Source organism: Phalacrocorax aristotelis, chromosome 5 (genome assembly GCF_949628215.1).
Source record: "Phalacrocorax aristotelis chromosome 5, bGulAri2.1, whole genome shotgun sequence".
NCBI lineage: Eukaryota > Metazoa > Chordata > Aves > Suliformes > Phalacrocoracidae > Phalacrocorax > Phalacrocorax aristotelis.
The window spans coordinates 60,952,666-60,975,382 of NC_134280.1; the positions used below are offsets into that span (position 1 = coordinate 60,952,666).

General features: G+C 41.7%; 2 protein-coding genes across 2 annotated transcripts in view; one reads left to right on the top strand and one right to left on the bottom strand.

Moving 5' to 3' along the window:
* Positions 1-376: 376 nt before the first annotated feature.
* LOC142057924 (NADH-cytochrome b5 reductase 2-like) lies at positions 377-22,233 on the top strand. Its single transcript, XM_075094882.1, is given in 11 exon segments — positions 377-533; positions 536-711; positions 815-961; positions 1,872-1,944; positions 3,756-3,862; positions 4,913-5,042; positions 6,516-6,599; positions 7,142-7,227; positions 8,051-8,150; positions 9,909-10,106; positions 21,896-22,233. Coding segments are annotated over 10 exon segments (1,206 nt in total). The 5' UTR covers positions 377-403; the 3' UTR covers positions 10,082-10,106; positions 21,896-22,233.
* Positions 11,042-22,717, bottom strand: part of PPFIBP2 (PPFIB scaffold protein 2) — a 110,556-nt gene continuing 98,880 nt past the window's right edge. The window contains exons 19-29 of the mRNA XM_075094877.1: positions 21,887-22,025; positions 21,107-21,235; positions 20,377-20,527; positions 20,083-20,194; positions 19,490-19,578; positions 18,426-18,548; positions 17,599-17,724; positions 16,601-16,789; positions 16,036-16,206; positions 14,441-14,506; positions 11,042-13,732 (exon numbers count right to left, since the gene is read on the bottom strand). Of these exons, the coding sequence (XP_074950978.1) occupies positions 13,661-13,732; positions 14,441-14,506; positions 16,036-16,206; positions 16,601-16,789; positions 17,599-17,724; positions 18,426-18,548; positions 19,490-19,578; positions 20,083-20,194; positions 20,377-20,527; positions 21,107-21,235; positions 21,887-22,025 (1,367 nt within the window). The 3' untranslated portion in view covers positions 11,042-13,660. The remainder of the gene's footprint in view (positions 13,733-14,440; positions 14,507-16,035; positions 16,207-16,600; positions 16,790-17,598; positions 17,725-18,425; positions 18,549-19,489; positions 19,579-20,082; positions 20,195-20,376; positions 20,528-21,106; positions 21,236-21,886; positions 22,026-22,717) is intronic.

Sequence of the window (22,717 nt, forward strand, 5' to 3'; positions counted from 1 at the left end):
TTCGTTGGGATTGTACCTGCTGCAGACTTGAGGGAGGGTGTTTGTGTATGAAAACGGAAGATGCCGTCTTCACCTGTGAACCTTGTATGTTAGACTATAAGGCTGCATGCTGTTTCTGCCTAGAAGACTTGAACTTGCTATTTTACAGGATGGACTGCAGGAAACCGGGACTGGACCAGAACTCGCTTGCCGATCATGAAGGCAATGAAAATTGAGGCAGGAGAATGCAGGGGAGGAAAAGGACTAGAGCCAGCGGGTGTCCACCCCGGGTAACCGGATTTTGTGGCTGCTTCTGCCCCGCTGGTCTGTGCAGCGGCCCCTGGTGTCGGCGGTGCGCTCCCACCCTGGGGAGCGGGCCCTGCTGTCCCGAGCGGCCCCGGCGGCGAGGGCCCGTGCAGCGCTCATGAACCACTCGGTGCTCCCGAGTAGGCCTGAGCTTTACAAAACAGACACTTCAAAGAGGAATTGGTCTCCTAAGGTAGCCTGTCTGAGCCCGGGCTGTGGGAGGAACGGCGTTTCCAGCAGGCCTCACGCGTTTGTGCAGCGATGCCCCGGCACGCCGTGCCGCCGGTGCCCGCTCCCCACGCGTGCCCTGGTGGGCAGCGGGGGCGGCACCCGCGGGAGTGGCCGGGGGCGGGCGGGCAGAGGGCGCTGGGGGAGCGGCGGCTGCTCGGCGGGGAGCTGCGGGCGGCCGCCATGGAGGCGCTGGCGGTGAGGGGCCGCGAGGGAGGCGGCCGGGGGCAGCGCCGGCGTGGGGCCGGGCGCGGGTGTGCCGGGCTGTTCTCCCGACCGCCTGCCCTTCTTCTCCTCGCAGGACGCCCCTGTGGCCGTGGCCGTGGCCGTGGTAGCTGCATCTGCCCTGCTGCTGCTGCTGCTCAGGGGGACGGGGCGGAGGACGGGCGGCCTCGTCACCTTGCAGGACCCGCTCGCTAAATACCCGCTGCGGCTGGTGGACAAGGAGGTGACCGAGCGCCGGGGCGGGTCGCGCCGGCCTCTTCGGAGCCCGGCGGGCGGGGGCCGTCGGTCCGTTGGCCCGGGGCTGGGGTGTGTGTGCGAGGGGGCCGTGGGTCGTTGGCCCGGGAGGGGGGTCCGAGGGGGCCGTGGATCCGTTGGCCCGGGAGGGGGGGTCCGAGGGGGCCGTGGATCCGTTGGCCGGGCGGTGAGGGTGTTGCGAGGGGGCGGCCGGTCCGTTGGTCGGGGGAGCGGTTCCGAGGGGCGGCCGGTCCGTTGGTCGGGCGAGGGTGGGGGGGGAGGTCTGTGGGGGCGGTCCGTAATGGCTGCCCCAGGCTTCGGCTCCCGAGGGTCGCGCAGAGCCCTCCAGGGTGGCTGTGACTGCCGCTGCCAGGCCGCAATGTTTCCTTAGGGTACAGCTACAGCAGGAGTCTTAAAAGTATTAATGCTTACACTGCGGAGTTGGGGTTGTTTCAAAAGAAGTTAGGACTCATTTCGTTGTGCGTTTAAATCCTGACTTAGAGCTGTGTTTCTGTCCAATGTGCATCAGTGAGAAGGAATCCCCAACAGCCTGTGCTTCTGCACGTCGTGTCTTGCCTGATCTTTGGCCACAAATTATGAAATGTGCTCGCTGGCCTTGGGCAATAGAGGTTTCCAGATTTTCTTTATGTAAATGTGCTGTAGGGTTTGTGCTGATGGGCAAAAGTCACTCCTTGTGGAATTAAAGAGGAAGAGACTTTGGTTCTAAAACTTATGATCTGTTTAAACTTTTTAATGCCATTTTTGCTTCCCTTCCTAGCATTTGGCTTGCATGCTAACAAAGAACAGGCTTAGTAAAGCATATTGTGTTGAACAGAGTTTGAAATTCAAAGCTGTGGTGGCATTGACGTAATTCTGATTTTGGTTTGGGGGTTTTTTAGGAAGTCAGTCATGATACCAAGAAATTCCGGTTTGGGCTGCCTTCACCAGATCATATATTAGGATTACCAATAGGTAAGTACTGAAAACACTTCATTACATGTATTTCTGTTTTTAGGATTTATAGCTGTACTCATAGTTCTTGGACTTTTTACTTGGGAATTTAATTAATTTAACGAACTCCAGCAAAGCAAGGAGTTAGAAGCTGCATTTGAATGCTGCCGTGTCAGAGAGAAATGTCAGATTTCCTAAAGGGTTATATTTCTGATCTTTTGTGTGTGCGTTGTTCTGCTTGTGTTAGATTGTGTCGTGTAGTTTAGAGAAACAACAGTGAAACTGAACTGAGCCTGATGAAATTCACCACCAGTCAGGATACAGGCAAGAATGGTACCTCCCAAAGGTTTTTCATACTTATTTGCTTGCTACTCCCATCTGGTGCCCTCAGCTTATTGTCAGCTGTCCTCATGCTTTTGACGAATCCAGTCACGCTTGTAGATGAGAAAGAGAACAACGCTCCTGCCTGGGAAGCTTGTAACTATTCTGTGCAGAACAAAGGGGAAAATACAACTACTGTATATAGAAGATGCTGAAATATCCAGAGCCTTTTCTGTGCATGCACTTACCTTCAATTTACATACGTATGCGTACAACTGTGTCTTGCTTTCTGCAGCATGAAGTTTATTTCAGACAAGGATTGGCACAGTTTTCTTTCCTGTACCCTGCAAAACTGATGGCATTGAACTTTGGACCTTGAATCTATGCAGGGGGAGAGTCTCCCTTTCTGAACCGCAGATGTGGCAGATGTAGCCCTGTTTGTGCTGTACCATGTGATGCAGTTTCCCTTCTTGTGTGGCAAGTGTCAGGGCCTTTCCCATTCCATGCTGTGAGCTTGTCCTTCTTGCATGCTGCTTGTCAAGTGCAGCAGTCTTTCTCAATATTCTCTTCTGGCTTGTGTGGGAAAGTGTAACTGAACTGTCCGCGTTAACTAGGCAAATGATAAACTAATTGAGATGTGCCCTGCAGTGCTTGTGTTTATGCAAACTTTACTCTTAAGAATTTAGGAATAAGATCCTGAAACTGCACGGGCCAGATTACTTCCTGGGAGATTCCTGCCTTCTGCTTTTTACCAGGATCATTTTGTGAAGAATAACGTATTTTCTGCCAGCACTGTTCCTGTTTTTTGTTCTTCTTCCATACAGCCCTCTAAGTTAGTGCTGTCTGGCTAAGACTGCTTTTGGCAAGGATTTTCAGTTCTTTTAATCAGCAGAAAGAAGCGGGTTCCTTTCAGAGTCTGCCTTTTGGAGCACTGGGCTGGGCAAAGAGCTCTCTGTGGACAGCAGCATCCAGTGCTGTGGAAGCTGCAGTGTTATGGAGGCAGGAGTTATGGAGAAGGAATATGGCCCAAGGCTTTGTTCTTGATGTCTTGGAATCTCTGGGAAGTTTGCTCTGAAAGATTGCTGCTATTAAACCATAATACAGCTTGCTTTCTTTGCCTGTATGAACTGGTGTATCCTTACTTTCACTTTGTTAATGAATATGAGAACAGTAGAACTGAAAATATAGAGAACACTTGAGAATGAGCAACAGATTTTCTGTATCACAATTTTACTATAAATTTCCTACTTCCCTGGTATCTTATGCTTGATTCTGTAATGTACTGGCTTTCCTCAGTTACCCCGTGCTCCAGAAACTGTTGCTGAAAAAAGAAAAGAGACTATATGTTCTATAGAGCATTTATATGGTAAAGCTTTTCTCCATCATTGCTTGTGTTTAAGGCGTCACACTACCTCCTTTTTCTCTCTTGTCTTGACCTCTAGGCCCAAGAAAAGTTTGAAACTGGGGATGAAAAAAAAATAAATACTCAGATTGTAATTCTTTCTCCCTAGGCCAACATGTTTACCTTTCTGCAAAAATCAATGGTAATCTGGTGATTCGAGCCTATACCCCAGTTTCCAGTGATGAGACAAAAGGTTATGTGGATTTAATTATAAAGGTAAATTTTGGTTTTCTTTAATAGAGATGAATTGCTAACTCGAAGGACGGAAAGTACTTCATTTTAGTGAAATATAGAGTTTATTTTGATTGATTTCTTTCAGATAGGATGACTACAGAGTAAACAACTCATTTCACATTATCCTTGAATAGTAGGTTGTATCCTGTGTATCTGCTGTATGTCACGGAGAGATAGCAGAGGTAGGGAAGACGGAGAAGGGAATCACTTCCTTGGCAGTACTGCAGGAAATTGCCTAATATCTCTTATTTGGCAATGCATGAATGGCGATCACTCTCCCTCAAGCTGCCTACGCTGCTACTAGTGCTTACTGCTAATAGCTGTAAGGAGGAAACAAGTCAACAAGAACTGCTATCTCTGGTGATGCTATGGAGATTGCAACTATACATCTGTGTCAGAAGTTCTGCTAATGTGTTTATTGATTAAGAAAATGGGATATAGAAACGGGAAATCCTTTAAGCTAGGGAACGCAGGATGATTTGATCCCAGGACTTCTGGATTTTCTAATTTTTTTCTACAGTAGAGTTTGTCCTTAGGTAAAAATCTGGGGGCTTTTTGTGTCCTCTGTTCTTCATGTTACAAGTATGGTGAATTGTTATTAACTACTTAATGCTTATTATGTGCTTTGAAAGGTGAAAAGGCTGTCATGTGGCTGAAGTCTCTGGGAAGTCTCCTCTTAAAAAGAAAAGATGCAGCAATGGTATTTTCAGAAGGAGCAATTACAAAAATGGGGTAACATAAGGTTCTGGCGGGAGCGATAGTGAAATGAGGGCACCAATACATAACCCGCCTGCCACCTGTCCTATTCGCCTGGCTGTTTGCTGAGAGCATGGGAATATGTACCTGAGAGAGCATTTTACTTATTTTGGCTGCTTCCTGTTGCAAGGCACAAGAGATATATGAGAGCAAAGAATTGTCTCCAGTTCTTTCTCAGAAGCTAAATTTCAGATCTGCAATATTGTGTTCTACAGTTGGTAATATTGTCTGCAGGAGAGCTAGTGGCTGGTATCATACAAATTATTGTTTTTACAGGTCTACCACAAAAATGTGAATCCCAAGTTTCCAGAAGGTGGGAAGATGTCCCAGTACCTAGATGGCTTGAAGATTGGAGATGATATTGACTTCAGAGGGCCAAATGGGCTCCTCGTCTATAAGGGGGCAGGTACTGTGACAAGAAGGTGGGAGAGCAAAAGGGAGGAACTTGTATTGGCTATTTTCAGAGGTGTTTTATAAAACTTGGCAACTTTTTAGAGAATCTTTTTATACAAAGTGGAAAGGAGAAAGTCCACCTTTCCTGGGCTTGAGCCAGAGCCCATCAGAGTTGATGTGATGGAAAAGAGTACTTTGTGTTTACTTGGTGTGAGGTTGTTGTCTCGCTTCTGGGAACATATTAAATATGAAAAAAATCACTATTGCATTATATTACTGAGAGGCTGCACTGGAAACAGTACCTCAGCTATACATGTGGAGAGAGAGGTTCCAGATGCTTGTTAAGCAAAGGAGGTTGTGGCCTAAAATGCCCTCTGAGGATCTCAGTGTTGTTACTGAATAACCTGCTGACTGTGAGCCAGCTCTATTTCGTGATTAAACCAGGTCTGTGCTGACTGTAAGGAAGTAAGTTCAGAGAAGTAATCCTCTTTCAAGATGCAAGTGAAAGATTTTGCTTTGATCTTGACTGAGAGGGGCAGTGCGTGTAACTCCTACTTCAGGGGAATAAGAGCTCGGCGCTTCTCTGGATCGTGTCCTTTTATGATGAGTGAGTAATGTACTGATGAATTCATTGTATCTCTCAGAGGAGACGAGTGATGCATGTTTTACAGACGTTCCTTTCTGCTCTGCTTTGGTTGCTATAAAGAGTAGTAGCTTGGAAAGCTAGTGGAGCTACTTACAGATATCTCAAAAGATGATTGGAATTTGTCAAGTGCTTTTCACATAAGATACTTTTCATGGGCTTTTCACTTGGCTTGGTCCTCGGAGATTAATTCAATTACAATCTGTCTGGTTTTGTGACGTTTCTGAAGCAATGGTATGCCCAGGTGTGGAGCAAAAATGGGCAAGGTCTTCTCATCACAGGGCGCTAGAAGGGAGTTGCCTGGCTGACTGCAAGTGTCATGGGGATCTCATTAACTGGAAAAGGATTACAATAATGAAGTGTTTGATGGTAAAAGTGTGCAAGGCTCCAACATGCCTGATCCTAATCTTTGCAGGGGCTGCAGCTTGATGCTGGTTTAATACAACTCCATTGAATGTGGCTCGATCCATGGTGCAAGTGAGGTTGATGAAGATGGCTTAAGAAACCTACTTCTCTGTAGTAGGGGCTGGGGTACCTTTGGCTACCGCTAACACTCAGAGTTGCTGAGTTGTGTTCTAGGCAGTGATGTGGGAATCCTTGAGTTTATTATAAACTATGTTGGGTAGTAGGGGAGGAGTAAATCAGTTGTTCAAAGCTAGGATTGGAGTTTACAGAGACAAAGAGGTTTCAACTTTTTGCACTCGATGCTGTGTTGAGTTGTTTAGCATTTCCAGAAGACCTGGCAAAATCAATTGGTAGGCTGTAGCCATTTATTCCCGTGGAAGTTGGATCCATGTTTGTTTAGGAATTACTGTACCTATAGGTTTTGACTATTTCTTCTAGGTACCTTTCTTATCAAGCCTCACAAGAAGTCTGAACCAGAGAAGAAGTTTGCAAAGCATCTTGGCATGATAGCTGGAGGAACAGGTAAAACTATTCTCATTGTGTAGAATGTCTAGAGAATGAAGATGTCCTTATGGATGCATGTGAGGAGTATCAACCACTTCTTTAGTAGCAGAACACTTCCACGTGTATCTCCTTTCATCAGCAGTTGGTGACACTGAGGCATTCCAGTGCCTTGAGCTCAGTCCTGGGAGCTAGCAGCTTCAGAGTTTTAATTTTCTGTGTGACCTGAGAGGAGTTACTTCATCTCTCTGAGCTTCAGTCTCAACGATAAAAAATATTTTAGGAGAATGTCTTGAGGGTAAAATTACTGTATGTGATAGAGAATGCTGAAGCGGAAAGCCCCAGATACAAGTATTGTGGTTTTGGTTTTGTTTTGCAGTGATTTGTAATAATAGAAACCCCCAACCCCTGCATTTGGCACAGATTAGAAATTCAGAGGTAGGTAACCCTGTGCGAACTAAGCTCCTACCGAAGACTGAAGGAAGGCAGCGTTAATATTGAAACTGCAGCCCTATGTGGGTTGAAAGAAATACCTGCTTTTTAACTGCATTGTTTTTTAACAGGAATAACTCCTATGTTGCAGCTGATCCGGCATATCACAAATGATCCTAAGGACTCCACAAAATGTTACCTTCTCTTTGCTAATCAGGTGAGTATACTGACATCTCTTTTCCTTCTTTACTAGCCTACTCTTTTTGCTGGACTCCGAGCTTTTTAAACTGGTGGGCCCTTGACCCCTGGAGAAAATACTGCTCAGCATGTTTCATACTCTTCCACTGAGTTTGTATTTCCCCCAACTATTTATGAGAAAATATTATCTGAGATGGCACATTTAAAAATTATCAGTATAGGGAAGAGCAGGAAATGGTTATTATGTAAGTTCTTAATCTATTGTCTTGGGTCAAAACGACTTAAGGAGAAACTGAATTAAAAAAAAATTAGCCATAAGGCCCTTTATAAATACTGCGTGGTGCTGTCATAGGTCCCATCATCTTCTATTTGTTTTGAAGGTAGCTCCTCATAGTTTCACTTACACTCCCTAATTCCTATATTAGGAAATAAATAGCGTGAACAGATCCTTATCCCTCTAGTCAGTTTTTCACTGATGTCAAGGAAACCAGATTTTGTTCCATCAATCTGTTTCTACAGTTAACCTTCACCATGCTGGTACAGGGCTGTATTTGCCAGGGTCAGAGACAGATCCAGCTAACTGGTATTTTAGCCTGCATTACAGAGTGCCATCTTTACCACAGTTGTTTACGTGGCTGTTAGGTCTCATAGTTTGTTGTTCTTAATCTGAAGTTACAGAAGCCTGTAATGATAATAGCCTATCATGTAAGAGGGGGCGGGGGGAGATCACTTTCTTGGTTTGAATGAGTTACCATTGCATGTGTCTTGCTGAATGCCAGCTGAGCTGACATTAGAGGGCATCTTGAGATGGTTTGGAGCTAAACAGTGGTCTCATTTTGCAGACCGAAAACGACATATTACTGAGGACTGAGCTAGAAGACATTGCTAAGAGGCATCCCGATCAGTTTGTGCTTTGGTATACGCTGGACAGACCTCCACAAGGTAGGCTACTGGTACACACTGGAAATGCCTTTGCTTGTCACAGTACAACAGCCAGTTTCACTCTTGTCCAAGGGACCATTAGTAGAATATCAAGTCTCCTCGTCTTACACTATTGTAAACAACATTGACACCCTCAAGCCCTCAGAAAGAAGTCTAACCACAACACCTGTTTTGAAAAGTTTTTTAATCCAGGTGTGCCTTAGAAAGTGTGAACTAATAATTAACTCCTGTTGGGGAAGACATGTTACTCAGTGGATCTTTTGGTGTATTTCAGAATGTGCCAGTTTCTTGTACTTTTCAGCAAAAGTTACAGCTCTGTTTTGGCCTGCCTCCCCAATCAGGTTTATGTTAGCATTTTGTTGGCATTAAATTGCTTAATACCTGTAAATAGACCATGCACATCTTTGTTTTGCAGCAGCTCTAGGTTAGATTAGAGAGATTAGGCTAGGTTAGAGGTGTATATATTAAGGCATTAACTGTAGGCTGGTGTAGCACTGAATTAGAAATGGAGGCAGAGGTTGAACTCTACTGAACCGCCTTTGAAACCTGGGTATTCATGTTTGCTGAGGATGTAAGTGATCTGAGCATTTGTTTAACAGACACAAGAGCCAAACTGAGTCAGATCAAAGTTCTGTACCTGTTGTCAGCAATAGCCATAAGCAGATGGCCAGAGAGGGTAATCAGCAGGCCTTGATACTTTTCCAGGCTTTAATATTTCTCTGTTCTGAGCCAAATGTGTCTCTGTAGCAATAGTAACCCTCAGTAGATGACTTTTGTATGAACTTACTGTGTCCCCTTTGAGACTGCGTGAGCTTTTTGGCAGTCTGCTAGTGGTTCCACAGGATTAGCACTTTTGTGTTGGAGGAGAACGTGACTAGGTCTTCGTGTTAGTAATTTTACAGACATCTATCACTCACCCCTACTGCCCCATCTGTTCTGCCCTGAAGATTGTTGGTGTTCCACATCCTTCTTCTTGCAGTCTTTTCCAGCTCTGCTGTGTCTGTTTTTGAGCTGAGCAGATCAGAACTGAACATCAGTAGTTAAGATGCAGGCAAACTCTGTATTTTTAATTTGACATTGGAAGTGGTGTTCTCTTTTCCTTTCCTAATACTTAACATTTCATGTGCCTTTTGTATCTTGGTCCTGATAAATGACCTAAAAGCTCATATTTTTATATGTGAAGGCAGGATTATTTTTCCTACTTGGCTTACTTTAAATGGCAGATGCCTTCAATAATATTATTGCCTGAAATCATTTAGCAATTCTTCCCACCCCGCCCCGTTTTTTTTTTCCTCTCATCACTTAACTACATGGTAGAACTTTTGTCATGGTAGAACTTTTGTCACCTCACCACTCAGTCTCTTTTCCAGTAGTTTTTGGTTGGTTTTTTTAATGTGTTGGCTGGCACAGGTCTCAATACCTCTCCTTGCGCAACTGCCCCGGGTGACCTCTCTTCACTGGAAAAGCTGATTTACTACTGTTTATTCCTACCTGCTATCTGATTTCGTTTAAATCTATCATTTATTCACAGGCTTTCAGGTCCTATCAACCAGATCCTTGTTATTCACATGCTGCTTGTCCCTATCTAATGGGACCACTAGGTTTGAGCTCAGTGGGATTTAACCCCTTCTTGGCTTACAGTGATGGTGACATAACTTTGCTGATTCTTCAGCTGCTTTGTGAGTACAATGGGCGCAGTTTAAAAAAGCTTCAGACTGTACAGAGATTCAAATTAATAGTTTAATTTCTTTGTTTCAGATTGGAAGTACAGTTCTGGCTTCGTCACTGCAGACATGATTAAAACCCACCTCCCTCCCCCTGGCAGCGAGACGCTCATTCTGATGTGTGGGCCACCACCAATGATTCAGTTTGCCTGTCAGCCCAGCCTGGACAAACTTGGCTATCCCAAGAGCAGTACATTTTCTTATTAACACTGACATCATCTGCTACCTTTTTGTAAGTACTGCATATTTTCCTGCAGGAACAACTGATATGTAACTAGGCAGTATTTCTTTCTGTGTGTGTGTTTCCTTTAACTGCTTAATAGAATTTCTTTGGTTTGTAACTTCACAATTATCTTTGCGTGTTTTAATACTAAGAAGTTGTGAGGTCATCTCCAATTGTGTGGAAGTAACTTGCTGTAACCTCTTTAGTATGAAATGTTAATTCTGAGGAAAACAGTGTAATAGGAGAGGTAGGACAGAGGTAAAAACACTTGTTTGTTAACATGGGTATGGAATTTGGGAGAAGGCTATAAAACTGGACTGGGATTGTTCGACCATGCTCTATAGGTAACTCGTTTAGTGTGGCCTGGGGAAGAAGAGTACAAAGAACAGCTGGGTTTTTTTTAAATGCTGTTTTACAGCCCTTTACCAGGGACTAAGAAAGAGGTCACAATCCACTAGTGAAAAAGTGAACAAAATTTGGGTAACATGCAAATTGCTTATTACTGTAACAGAAATTCTTACTAGTGTGAAACTTATTCAGGAGGATTACATAACTTCATGCTGGCTTCTAACAGCCTTAGCCAATCAATCACTGCCAACTATATATGGAAGTTCTGGGCTGCATATACAAATTTAACTATCCCATGATGTTGCATCATTTGAATGTCATTCTCCAAGAGTAGTGCTTGCTTTTTTGGCAGTTTCAGAAATTCCCCTTGTGTGAGAGAAAACGTGGCTTCTTACTTCCTATTGTAAGTGATGCTGAGTCGATCTTAAACTCAGCTCATGCCTCATTTCAGTGTTTTTACCACATAGCATTTAATTCTTAGTCCTCAGTGCCTGAAGTACTGCATGCTCGTTTCCAGGAATTAGTTTATACTGCATTTGGTTTAGGGTCTGACAAATCCCTGAGCCAGAAGACTTGTTTCTTCAGATGCTAATGAATATGTTTAAAAATATTTTTATTTATCTAAAGCAAAGCCAAAGGATTAGACTAAACATTGACACAGTGGATTTGTACTTAATCAGTTACGTTTGTACCAGCACTGCAGACAGACACAGGGATTTAGACTGTGAGTCTGTCCCTCATGAGAGATCATTCCACAGTCTCAAGAGATGGAGGAACAGTCAGAATTTATTCATAACAGTCAGAAAATAAGCATTTATGCCTGTGTTATGCTAACTAGGATTTCTTACTCTATATATAGTTTTAAAAAAATCAATAATTTTGTAGATCGACTATTCACAGCCAAGTTAGCACACCACCACACTGAGTTATAAATACATCATTAAAATCTGAAAATCTGCTTGGAATATCCCAGTGATACTAAGGCTGCCTCTGTTGGAGCAGCTTATCCTATGTGTAGTGCTGTAATAAGTCTGCTGGCCAATTAACCTGATGAAGTATTTCAAAGGCCCATAGTACATGGCCTGGTTATTAGTGTTGATTGCATTGCCAGATCAGAGATGGACTTGACTGGCATGTTCAATATATTTTATTAAGCATTTTTAGTTTGCTGATGTGTAGACTGACTTCTCATTCCTTTGGATCTTCCATTATCATTTTATTGTTCAGTGATTGGAAAAAAATTTGCCTTGGTTTTACCATTTTTGACAACAAAATCATGTGTTTAGCTTCTAAAATCTGACCATGCAGTGCAGGGTCTGTCATGAGAGGCTCATGGGTTGAGGGCTAGAAGAGGTCACCTTCAAAAAGTGCCACCGATAGCTCTCAAAGAACCCTTGCTGCATACTCTAGACAGTACCTGAGATGTCCCCTTTATGTGGGAGGGTCGCAGCTGGCAGTGACCAACCCTCAGGCTATATTAATATGTAAACCAACACCCTGCAGCCAACAAGGAGAGAGTAATGCAAACCATCCATACACATACTAAGTCTTTTCTTTACAGCTTGAACAGATTTCTTTTCTGGCATTTCCCTGTTTACTAAGATATCTTGTTAATACCTTATTAATACACGAGAGGCACACGTCAACAGATGCCACAAGTAATCACTGCTCTAAAGGAGACACTTTCACCCTTGAGCAGCCCCTCAAGTAAGTAGTGAGAGGCCATACTTCCCTCTGTTATAGTGCTGCAGTCCTGCCTAGCTCCGTAGAATAGCAACAGGCCTATGCCATCATGTGTTTTAAAGAAACAAGAATTTGTTTTATTATGGTACTTGCCTGATGCTTCTTAGAGTCACATTTTACACATCACAGAGCAGTAACGTGTGTCTCCTATTCCTAAGTAAAGTATTCTATGAAAATCTATCTGTAGCTGGAATGAAAAGAGAATTGAAAGCAAACAGCCGTACTGTTTATAACATTGCCAGTTCTCATGCAAATGTTACAAAAGTGTTTCTGCTGCTGTCTCAGGTCCTCAGGGCTGTTTGCAGCCGTATGTCTAATTAGGTGTAACTACAGAAAAAAAATAGGCTTATTGCCATCCCTGTCTTCCTGGGCGCCTGTACTTTGTTTCAGAGCAACCAGGTACGGGGCTCAGGAAACTTTATCTGAACCATTTTGACTGTGCGCAAGGCTTGCGCACATCCTGATGCTTGCACATATATGTCAGTGCTAGCCGTTTGGAACAAAATGTCAGCGCATAGAAAGAGTCCATTCAATAGTTCTAGTTAAAGAACTGTCATTTAAAACCAAACAAGGGATCATGCTGGAAATTCTGTTGCGCTTACCTTACCGAGCGTGGTGAAGACCGGTCTTAAAGTTACATGTTACAATAGTTTAAGTGTCACGATTGCTCCTTGATCATGAACATCTTAGTGCACATGTAAAAATCACAGGACAAAAATATCACTTTAAATGAAGCACCAGCTTTCAAGTCCATTAGTTTTTCTGGTAGTCTCAAAGTTACATTTCCTGCTGTAGTTGCTCAGCATGGTTTTGAGTCGGTAAAGATTTGCGAACACGCCATCCCGATTGTCATCCTCCTGATAAAAGCAAGGGCTTGATAGATAGTATCATGTTCCATTCTTCCCGTTTTACACTGCACTTACTTAGATAAAAACAGGGCAGGCCATGTGCTAGTGAAAGGGATGAGAGATGAAAATCCTTTCATGGGAAACAGTCTCTGGCAAGACTGCAGTAGTAGTTAGTGAGCCATTACTGCTGCCCTCACCAGCATCCATCTGAATTTCGAGGTGGCTCTGATTAATCCACAGGGTACAATAGAGTATTAATGATTCCTGCAGTACAAGTTAATTATAAAAATTAAAAAATTACCAAAGATCTTTCATATAACAGTACATACCACGTAAAAGATGACTGAATCAAAGGGTGAAACATGTTCCCAGTCTTGGCTTTCCAGACTCTGGATAGGAGTACCACTTCTCTCTCTCAACACCTATTTCACATTATGAAATATGGAAAACAGCGTGGAGGAGAGTTACCTGTAACGCGTCGCTACATTGACAATATTAAATGCTATGTGGTAAGTCTCATTGGCAGAAAAGCGGTGAAGCTTTTCTGTATCACAGCATCAAGCTTCTCCTGGCCACCCCTCTGGACAGGCATGAGGTATTAGTGTTCTTGGTCACGCTGAACCATCATCTCCAGTCTTCAAAGGTAGGTGTTAAAAATCTGCTGTCATTCAGCATTTCATCCTGGCTTAACATCGTCTGAAAAAACAAGATGTGAATGTGTAAGCATGCTCAGTTAGAGGCCTCTAGTTAAAGAAATACGACTGTAATGAGATCAGATTCACAACAGAGGGAGTTAGAACCACATAGAATTAAGAGGAATTTCTTGAATGCAGCGTTAAACCAACTTATTTGCTTGAGGAAATTCTCACAGAGATTGTGTGTGTGGCATGTGACTAGAGTATGTTATGTAGTTCTTCATTATACCTTTCAGTCAACTTTTTGGGGTTTTGTCTTTTTTTTTTTTTTTTTTTTTAAATTAGCTGCTATGGAGTCAGGAATTAATACAGTGGGTTTTTGTTTTGTGTTCCTTTCCATGAGTATTAGCTCATGTAAATTTTCAAGTCTGTACCTCTTTGCCAGACTTTGCTGGGACTGAGGCATTCAGTGGTGGTTACTTCCAAAATCTTTTACGAATTTTTTTCATTTAGGGGGGTGAATATCTGTCATTGTGTCAGAGAGATCAGAGTTCATGAAAACTTAAAATAGGCCTAAATGAAACTACTTCTTGTGCAATTTAAAAGCAGGGTTTTTTTGGACTGTGAAAGTGCAACCAGGCTATAAAGAGGTATTTAACAAAAATTATAACCCCATGTACTCTTCACTACCACCAGCAGTAACCAACTTCCACTGAATTCTAACAGAATACATTTGTGACTTTAAAATAAGAGTGAAATGGGTACATACCGTAAGATGGCTTATGCCTTGAGAAAGAGCCCCTATTTGCATTACTGTTCCTTCTGAATGTTCCATCTGTAAAAGTATTCAAGAACTAGTTTGATTCAGACAGTATGTGCAATTGTATTCACTCTACATGTACCTTTGGGAGATATCTGTGCCCGGACAAATGAAGTTGTGGTATGTTTAAAAGCTCCGCTTTCCACACATTAACAAAAATGCCTCCATGCTATAAGGTATGTGAAAATGCATTTAATGATAGGAGGAGTGAATCCTGGTTAAGGAAGATTGATAGAGCTGTAACTCACACAAGAAAAGAAAAAGCTTAACTGATATTATCAGTGAGGCATATTATCTTCCAGGCAGTTTTGACACTTCTTATACTTCTGGTAGTCGTCTTCCACAGGTGAGCAGTAAGTCTTTCATGATACGGTCCTACCTATTCTTATATAACTAGATTATCAGTTCCAGGGCACATGCTCAGAAGTCATGCTGAATTGGAAGATCATGCTCCCAGGGAAAAATCCAATGGTTTTGTAACGCTTGAAAACCACATAGGGTAAGCTGTTGGCTCAAGCCTAATGCATTCATTTGCAACTCCTAGTCAGGATTGGGTATCGTCCCTACTTAGGAGCAGTACTTTATTTTGCTAAGGTGTACATTGAAAAAGACAATGGTTAGATAATGAACACAAATGACATGTTAGATGCAGTAAACCATGCAAATGAAAAACTACTTTCACAGTTAGTCTTTTCAGTTTTGTGACCATTCCCTTATTAGGCTTAAAGTGTTTTTATCTCACTTAAGGTCACTGGAAATGGCCAGTTTACTCAGCTGCCTCTGTCTGGCTCTTGTGTGTTGTCAAAGTTCACACAAGCCTCCAGGAGCTCCGTTTTTCAGGGTTTACATTCCTTTACACAACAGCAAAGTTGAATAAAATTTGATGGTTCTTAGTCTTCATCACCTGCCTGTATGATGTCAAGACAGTTTCATTTACAAGTTCACTAACTACATAACAAAAGTGACTTAAGTATTTATTTTATTAATAATCTTGTTCATTACTGATGCATTGTTTTCACATACAGTGCCTAAGCATAACTTCTCCCCACTGTACATAATGAAAGAAAAATTCAGTTGGATTCTTTGATTAACATCTGTTAAAAATAGACAATCCAGTTGTACTTTCATGTAGAACTTGATTGCTTTGTACAAATTAGTCCAAATAAATTTATTACATTAAAAACCACCCATAAAGATAATGAAAAAAGTAGTGTGCCATACTCAGATTATGAAACTATAAGTACAAAAGTCTTGTGTTTACTGCAACCTCCACCTTAACTGTCAAAATACATCAGTCCTCATAGTGTAAAGGTGTTATATTCCTGAAAAAGGGCTTGAAGATGGATGAGTTTATTATGTTGATTAAAAAAATTAACCTGACATTCTTAGTATAGAACTCTTTCCAGTGTCCACAGCCAATACTTTCTCAATGAGTTCATGCAGATGTAGCAAATACTTTGTTACACGCTAACAGTTGGTTATTTGCAAGCTTTGGAATGCATGGAGAGGATGAGATGAGAATGGCGTCAGTCTGTGTGTCCCACCTGATCCAGTTCCCTGTCAGTGAATGGACTAAGTCCTTTGCATCCGCCATAGTTTTTCTGAGTACCATTCGTAGCTGCTGGGTTTGTATCCATGGGACAAATGTAGTCTGTTGATTCATCAAATTTCTTTTTTCTTAAGTTTCCAAAATGTGAAAATCCAAGTTTTTTTGGCTAAAATAAGAAACAAACAAGTTTTAAGTAAGAAAAATAAGGTTGTCCTTTAAACATTCAAAATCATCTCCTTTTTGATTTACTGCTGTACCCTCGTCCTTAAAGTACATAGTTCCTGAACTAAATAAATTCAGTTGCTTTCAGACTGGGAGTTAGAGTTGATTTTAAGTACATTTAGGTAGTATTTCTTCTAAGAAAAGACAGATTGGATTACATGCTCGTTTTGGAAGCTGATTTAAACAGATACAAATCGAATGCTTTGGTACCTAGAATTACAGAAACTGCAGCACTCCTGCTAGGACTGACCTCTCCCTGCCCCCGTTTGTCCCCTATTTTCTTTATAGGGCAGGGGAGAGGAAGTCTGAAATATCTCCTTTTTGACAGCAGTACATACCCGAACTTTGGCAGTGGTGGTCAGAGGTGTGTATGCTGTTGACTCCGTTATTTCTCTTTTTTCTTGTTGTGCCTCTGGTCCAATTAATACGTTAAAATTGGTTGTTAGGTGGCGGCGCAGTAGGGTTTTCTGAGGTGGAATATTCAGCAGCATTGCCAGTGTGTCACCGTTGAAGCGAGGCTCGAGAATCTATTAAAAATGGCAGAATATTTATTTTTAATATAAATATTTGCAGTAGTAAACAATTACAGTGCTCATCAGAGGGATTTCTCGTTAAGCTGTCTGTCTACATTAGACCTTTGTAACTCACTGGCGATATGACACTCACTAGGGTTTGAATGGGAAATACGTGGCAGTAGGCACTAAGAAATAGAGAGCATGATCAGGCAAATACTTATTTATATTTATCGTCAAACCTTAAATTTGTTTTCAGAATTTTCTGCTTTACTCAGAGTATAAACTTAATCTTTGCACAATTTTTTCTATTTCAATTATGCAAAAAATCTATGTCACTAGAATCATGGTATTTCAGAACTTTGACTTTACTAAGCTGCAAATAGTTCTGAATGTTTTGAATTAAAAAAAAAAAATCTTGTTCTTGATTGCTGGCAAGACTGCTGCCACTTCAGGACAGTCAGTTACTGTGGCTCAATTCTATTAACACCACTCAAACACTCAATGATGCCTTATCAATAAGTAACTTTCCCACAGTACAGTGTTCTTTGGTTTTCATTTTTTATGTACTGCTGTTAAACACTCATGCACAGCTCAGCTTTGACTATAAAAAAATTGTTTTAGCAGTTCCTTGTTTTTAGCTTTCCTTTGTAACATTAGGATGCGTGGATTAGATACAGAGGCTCTTTAGAAGGCCTGGTCATACTGTCATATTGCAGATGTATTTGTTTCCTCCTGCTTGACAAACACCAGACAAAAGATGGTTTATATTAGTCTGTTGATTTCTATTAGATATGTAGTAAAGCATTAAAATGCACTCTTACAATCAGACCACCATGCACTCCACTTCCTCGAAGGTTCGGTGCATACTCTGCCAGATCGACTGATCTGAGCCATTCCATCACTCTGTGATTGGACCACTGAACTACTTCAGAAGGCGAAACATTATTCTGTTAAAGCAACCAGAAGAGGTGATGACAATACAGGCTGCACTGTCACTGCATGTTCACAATCGAATCGTCAGTGCAGATAAAAGCATCGTTCCTTCTCTTCCTCAAAGAGGAGTATTTTTTCCCCCACCCCGATTCTAAGGTACTGTTTCCATTCAAGGCGTCTTTCAAACATCCTCTGATGACATGGCAGGCATAGTCTAATGCAGAGAAACCCCATATGTTGCATCAAGCAGTATAACAATAGAGACTACAGATGCTGGGTGTAAAAAAGGGAGCGTTCTGAGGACAGTATTGTCGTTTTTTAAGACTAAGAGAATAAAAGCTATGCTGACCAGGTAAGGCAAAAACCTTATAGTCTTTGAGAGTTAAAAATTAGGACAGGCAAGAAAAAGCATTCAAATTATTCTCTCCGAAGGTGAATTAACTTCTTTTAACTAAGCAAATAATTTCTAAAGGGAAGCACATACGGTTTGAGTAGTAAGTGGTTCAGGCACTTAAGGAGTGAGTGGATTTTTACTATGGGTGAGTACGTGTTACCTTCCAGAGCTGGAAAGCAGCAGCAGATGTGCTGCTTCAGGCAATTCCCTAGCAGCAGTGGTTCTATTCTATCATTTGTATGCTGCGACCTTTGTATCCCCTTTGGCTGGAATCAGGTAATTAGTGCTTGTTTAAATTAAATTACTTAAACATGTTTTTACCTCCTCAACTGGTCTCCTGCGTAGGCAGTGGGGGTTAAAACTGTTGACATGCAGCACGTGAATGGCACATTTAATACTCAGGTGATGCAGCTGACTGGTGACTTTCAGAAAAAGAAGGTCATTCTGTAAAGGAGAGCGCCTTTTAAGTGGCACAGAATACATACCACAGCAGGTACTTTTCCCCAAGAAGAAAGATTTAAAGCTTGCTATGTAGATTTATATAAACCATGGTAACTATGGTTTAGGCAAAATAAAAGTTTATATTTTAAAGAGGGTTTTTTAGGGTGGGGGTTTTTGAGATTTTTTGTTGTTGTTGTTGTTCATTTTTTAGGGTTTTTTTTTTTTTTTTAAACATTGCACCATAGCAAGACTTGGCCAAAAAAAAAAAAAAAAAAAAAAAAAAAAAAAAAGGAGAGCTTGTAGCCTGTTAAGTAGAATCCAGGCTCATGGATAGTTCTAAAGTATTTGGGCTGTTTCTGATCTGGCTGAGATCACTGCAGCTAGCAACTTGCACCTGGCCATGGAACTTAACAAAGGCTCCTTAAGCGGTGTAGACAAGGCTGTACTTCTGATAACAGCTAAATTGGGCATTTTTTCATAGCCCAGTGAACAAAAACAAATACTTAATTATCCAAACCTGGGCAGGGAAACAGCAAGAAAACACAGTGGCATGTGTAATGCATGGTTTGCTGCTAACGTGGTCGGAGCTGTACCCATTACTGGATTTGCAGCTTATTAGTTTAATATTGATGCTAACTTGGTGTGGAGGACAACGCACTCCAGAAGCTGCATGTAAATAGGTCATTTTACCTTCAGTGGTGGTGAGCTATATAATATTGAAAGAAAGACTTCACAGAAATTAGCTATAACATATCCTATGACTTATTTTATGTACTGTAGGAATAGTAATCACATGCTAGACAATGCAAATGAGTTACTACTGGCACTGCTTCTGTCGTGCAAAAAATTCTTTAACTGCTCACATTCAAAGGAAAAATTGTAAAATTCTTCACTCATTCTGAAGTTAAATTTGGTTAAATGCAGGAAAAAGGATTTTAGCTTACCACAGTTAAGTACTGCAACATCCTCCCATCAACTCTGGATTCATGAAACTGGTCCTTGTACTGAGGTAACCCAATATCATCAAGCCATCCTGCAGATACAAGAACAGTGGTGTACCCAAGTCCAGATCAGTGCAAATGAAACCCTTCTCCCCTGGCCAGCTTCTGAGGCCACAGCTACCTCATTCTACCTTTTCACCTTTCCAAAGGACAGTCTCTTACCAGAAGCCTACAAGCAATTCCCACCGAACAGCTTTGTCCACAATAGCCCTGTGTTACTTTACACACAGTGTGGAACTGAGCACATACCTGCTGCAGCAAAATGTAGCTCCTGCTAGACTGAACCACCCCCCCCCTTACTTCCCTGCAGCCTGAACGACAGAGTTCCCCTTGGAAGATCATACTGCATAGCTGTATCGTTGGATGTCAAGAACAATGTAAAAATCCTCATTCTATGGAAAATTTTACTATGTTGAAACTTAGTGCTCTTAAAACGATGTAGGTTAACTGCTTAAACAAACAGATACCAGGCAGCCTATCCATAGAGGTGGGGGAAATTCCTTTCCAAATAATTCCACAATAGTTCACACACTTACGTGTCACCCAGATATGATCAAGTTGTGCAGACTTCTCATCTTGTTTTGCATTTATTGATTTAATGGCCAAAACTAATTTCTTCCTGTGCAGTGGATGCTTTATTCCCATTTCCTGCAACAATAACCGTTAACGAATAGTTTGCCTTGCCTCTGGCTCTTTCCATCTCATTAGGTTATTTATGAAAATGGATACCACATATTTCAGAAAGGTAGAACTGCCAGTTGTTTAAAGGGTCCTAGTTGTGCAGAATTAACACGCATGGTTGCTTGAGAGAAACAGTTGCAGATTATTACCTTTTCCATGTCCTGAGGTGTTGCAGTTAACAGTGTATGGCCTGAAGTCACCCACTGCCGTGCAAAAATTACGTACTGACCGAGGCCAAAGTCCTCAAGCCAGTTACAAACTCTTTCAGTGCTCCACTGAGCAAACGGAGCGTTGTAGTCACTGAAAAGTACAAGAAACGTTTGAAACTTTTAAAGGAAAGAATTATGGTTATTATCAGAAAGCTCATTGTGTGCCAGAGGCAGTATTACAGAGTATGTTTGAGTGAGCTTTGTTCTGTGCAGCGCTAAAAGCCGACAGCCGTTCTTGCAGTCTGCCGTGGTACTAGTGCCCTCTGTGACTGCCCAGCCCCAACTCATGAATGGGATGGGGGGGGCAGGCGGGCAGAGAATAAGAATTTCCCTTTTTCTGTTTGAAGAGAAGAAAAAGGGAATTGCTGAATCCTCATCACATTGCAGATATTCCCACATGAGATGATGATAAGTTTTCTCGTTCTTTAACAAGGTTAAACTTTTTGACACTCCAGCAAACAGCTAGTGCTGCAACCTGCAGCTGGAGTGCAGACAGGCGAGCTAGTCAGGATAGATTTCCTGCCAGAGAAATTCTTTCCAGTTGTTGTGGAATTCCACATGTAATGAAGTATGTTGGGAAAAACGTACTTCACAAGAGAAGGATTTGGCTGTTCAGCACATTTAACAACACTGCAAAATATGCTATGCAAGGTAAAGAAGGAACCATTACCTTTTCTGGCCTTTGGTTTCCTTTGATCTGGATAACCGAGGTCCAGCTGTTGCACGGAGACCACCTCTGCGAAACTCTGCCAAACCCAGATCGTCTGCAGGGAAGTTACCTGACTGAGTTCTTCTTATTCTTGCAAGACAAGAGTGCCAAGATAGTACTATTAGCTTGCAATAGAGAACATTTGTTTCCTATGGAAACTATAATGACAACTAGAAGCTGTATTAATCTTCCTGTAAACCACAAACATTTAATTCTAATGGTAGCTGAAGTAGTCCCAGACAAACACTGTCTAGACCTAACTCTGCAGAAAGAAAATACCCTGCAGAGCAGGCATAACCCTTCAACCCAAGCGCTAATCCACACTGGAGGCCAGATAAGTGTCTGCTCTCCTGAAGCAGGCAAACGTCAGTCCCCGTGCATGTTGTTTCTTCTGTTTTCTCGTTTTTTTGCCTGATGGCTTCTGTAATGAACAACTTGCTATCATTTGATTTTTCATAGCTAATGAAACTGTTGGCATTCTAAATTACTAGCATGCTAATAAGGCAGCAGAGTGTATTATTTCCTCAAACAGCATGATGCTGTGAACCCTACCAGCCATTTTTCTGCACCCATGTGTACACAGGGACAAACCTGTACAATCACAGAGCTGCTTTCTCTCCTTTTCCTGATTTTTACTTTATTGTTGCTGTGGATGTTGTAGCTTTTGCTGAGAACTGGATTAATTTTCAGCTGAAATGCTTTGGTAGGGAACTAAAACAAACCAAAACAAAATTATCTTACTTTCCCCAGATTTTCTTGATCCCTTTCGGACTCTTTCTGTTTTCTGGAGACAATGGAGACTGTGGACCTGAATCCGTTCCCGAAGAAAGAGGTGAAAGGTCATCTGACACTACTGTACCATCCACATTCTCTGTTTCTCCTGGGTTAAGAACAGTAATATAGTCACATTTTATACTAATAATTAACAGTTGTTATCTGGGAGACCAATGTTTAAATACAGAACATAATAAAAAAAGTAAAAGATACTTATAAAATTGTTCTTGTATTTAAAAAAACGCGCTCAGAAGGTAAAAAAAAATAGCAGCTGTACATTTGATTCAAAAAATAATAAAACATTGGGTAAAATAGTATTGTGTCAGTCATCTGTATTCAAATGCATTATTTTAATCCAAGATCTTCAGGCTGAAGGAGACTCTTCAGACCCTTGCCTTGTCTATTCTTAGTACCAAAACTCATGCATCAAAAATCAGTGGGAAGTTTTCTGTTGACTTTAGTGAAAACAGAATGAAACAAGGAATAAGTATCTTAAAAACATCTGAATGCCATACAGCAGAAGCTGTTACTTCATTTCAGTACTGCACTTAAGGAATTCCATCTGGATGGCCCACTTGGTATTTCATAGAGAAGAGGAAGGGAGGGGAAAAAGAAAGGAAAAAAGTAAACAGCAAAATTAAGGTCACATTGCATCTTGTTTGGATACAGTACCTAGCACAGGTGCACTGACACTCTTGATGCGATCTTCAGTCATCCCAAGAAGCAGAAAGCCAGATGAAGAAGCAAAGAAGATACAAAACACCAGCAAAACAAAGTTACAGAAGAGCAGAGAAGTAA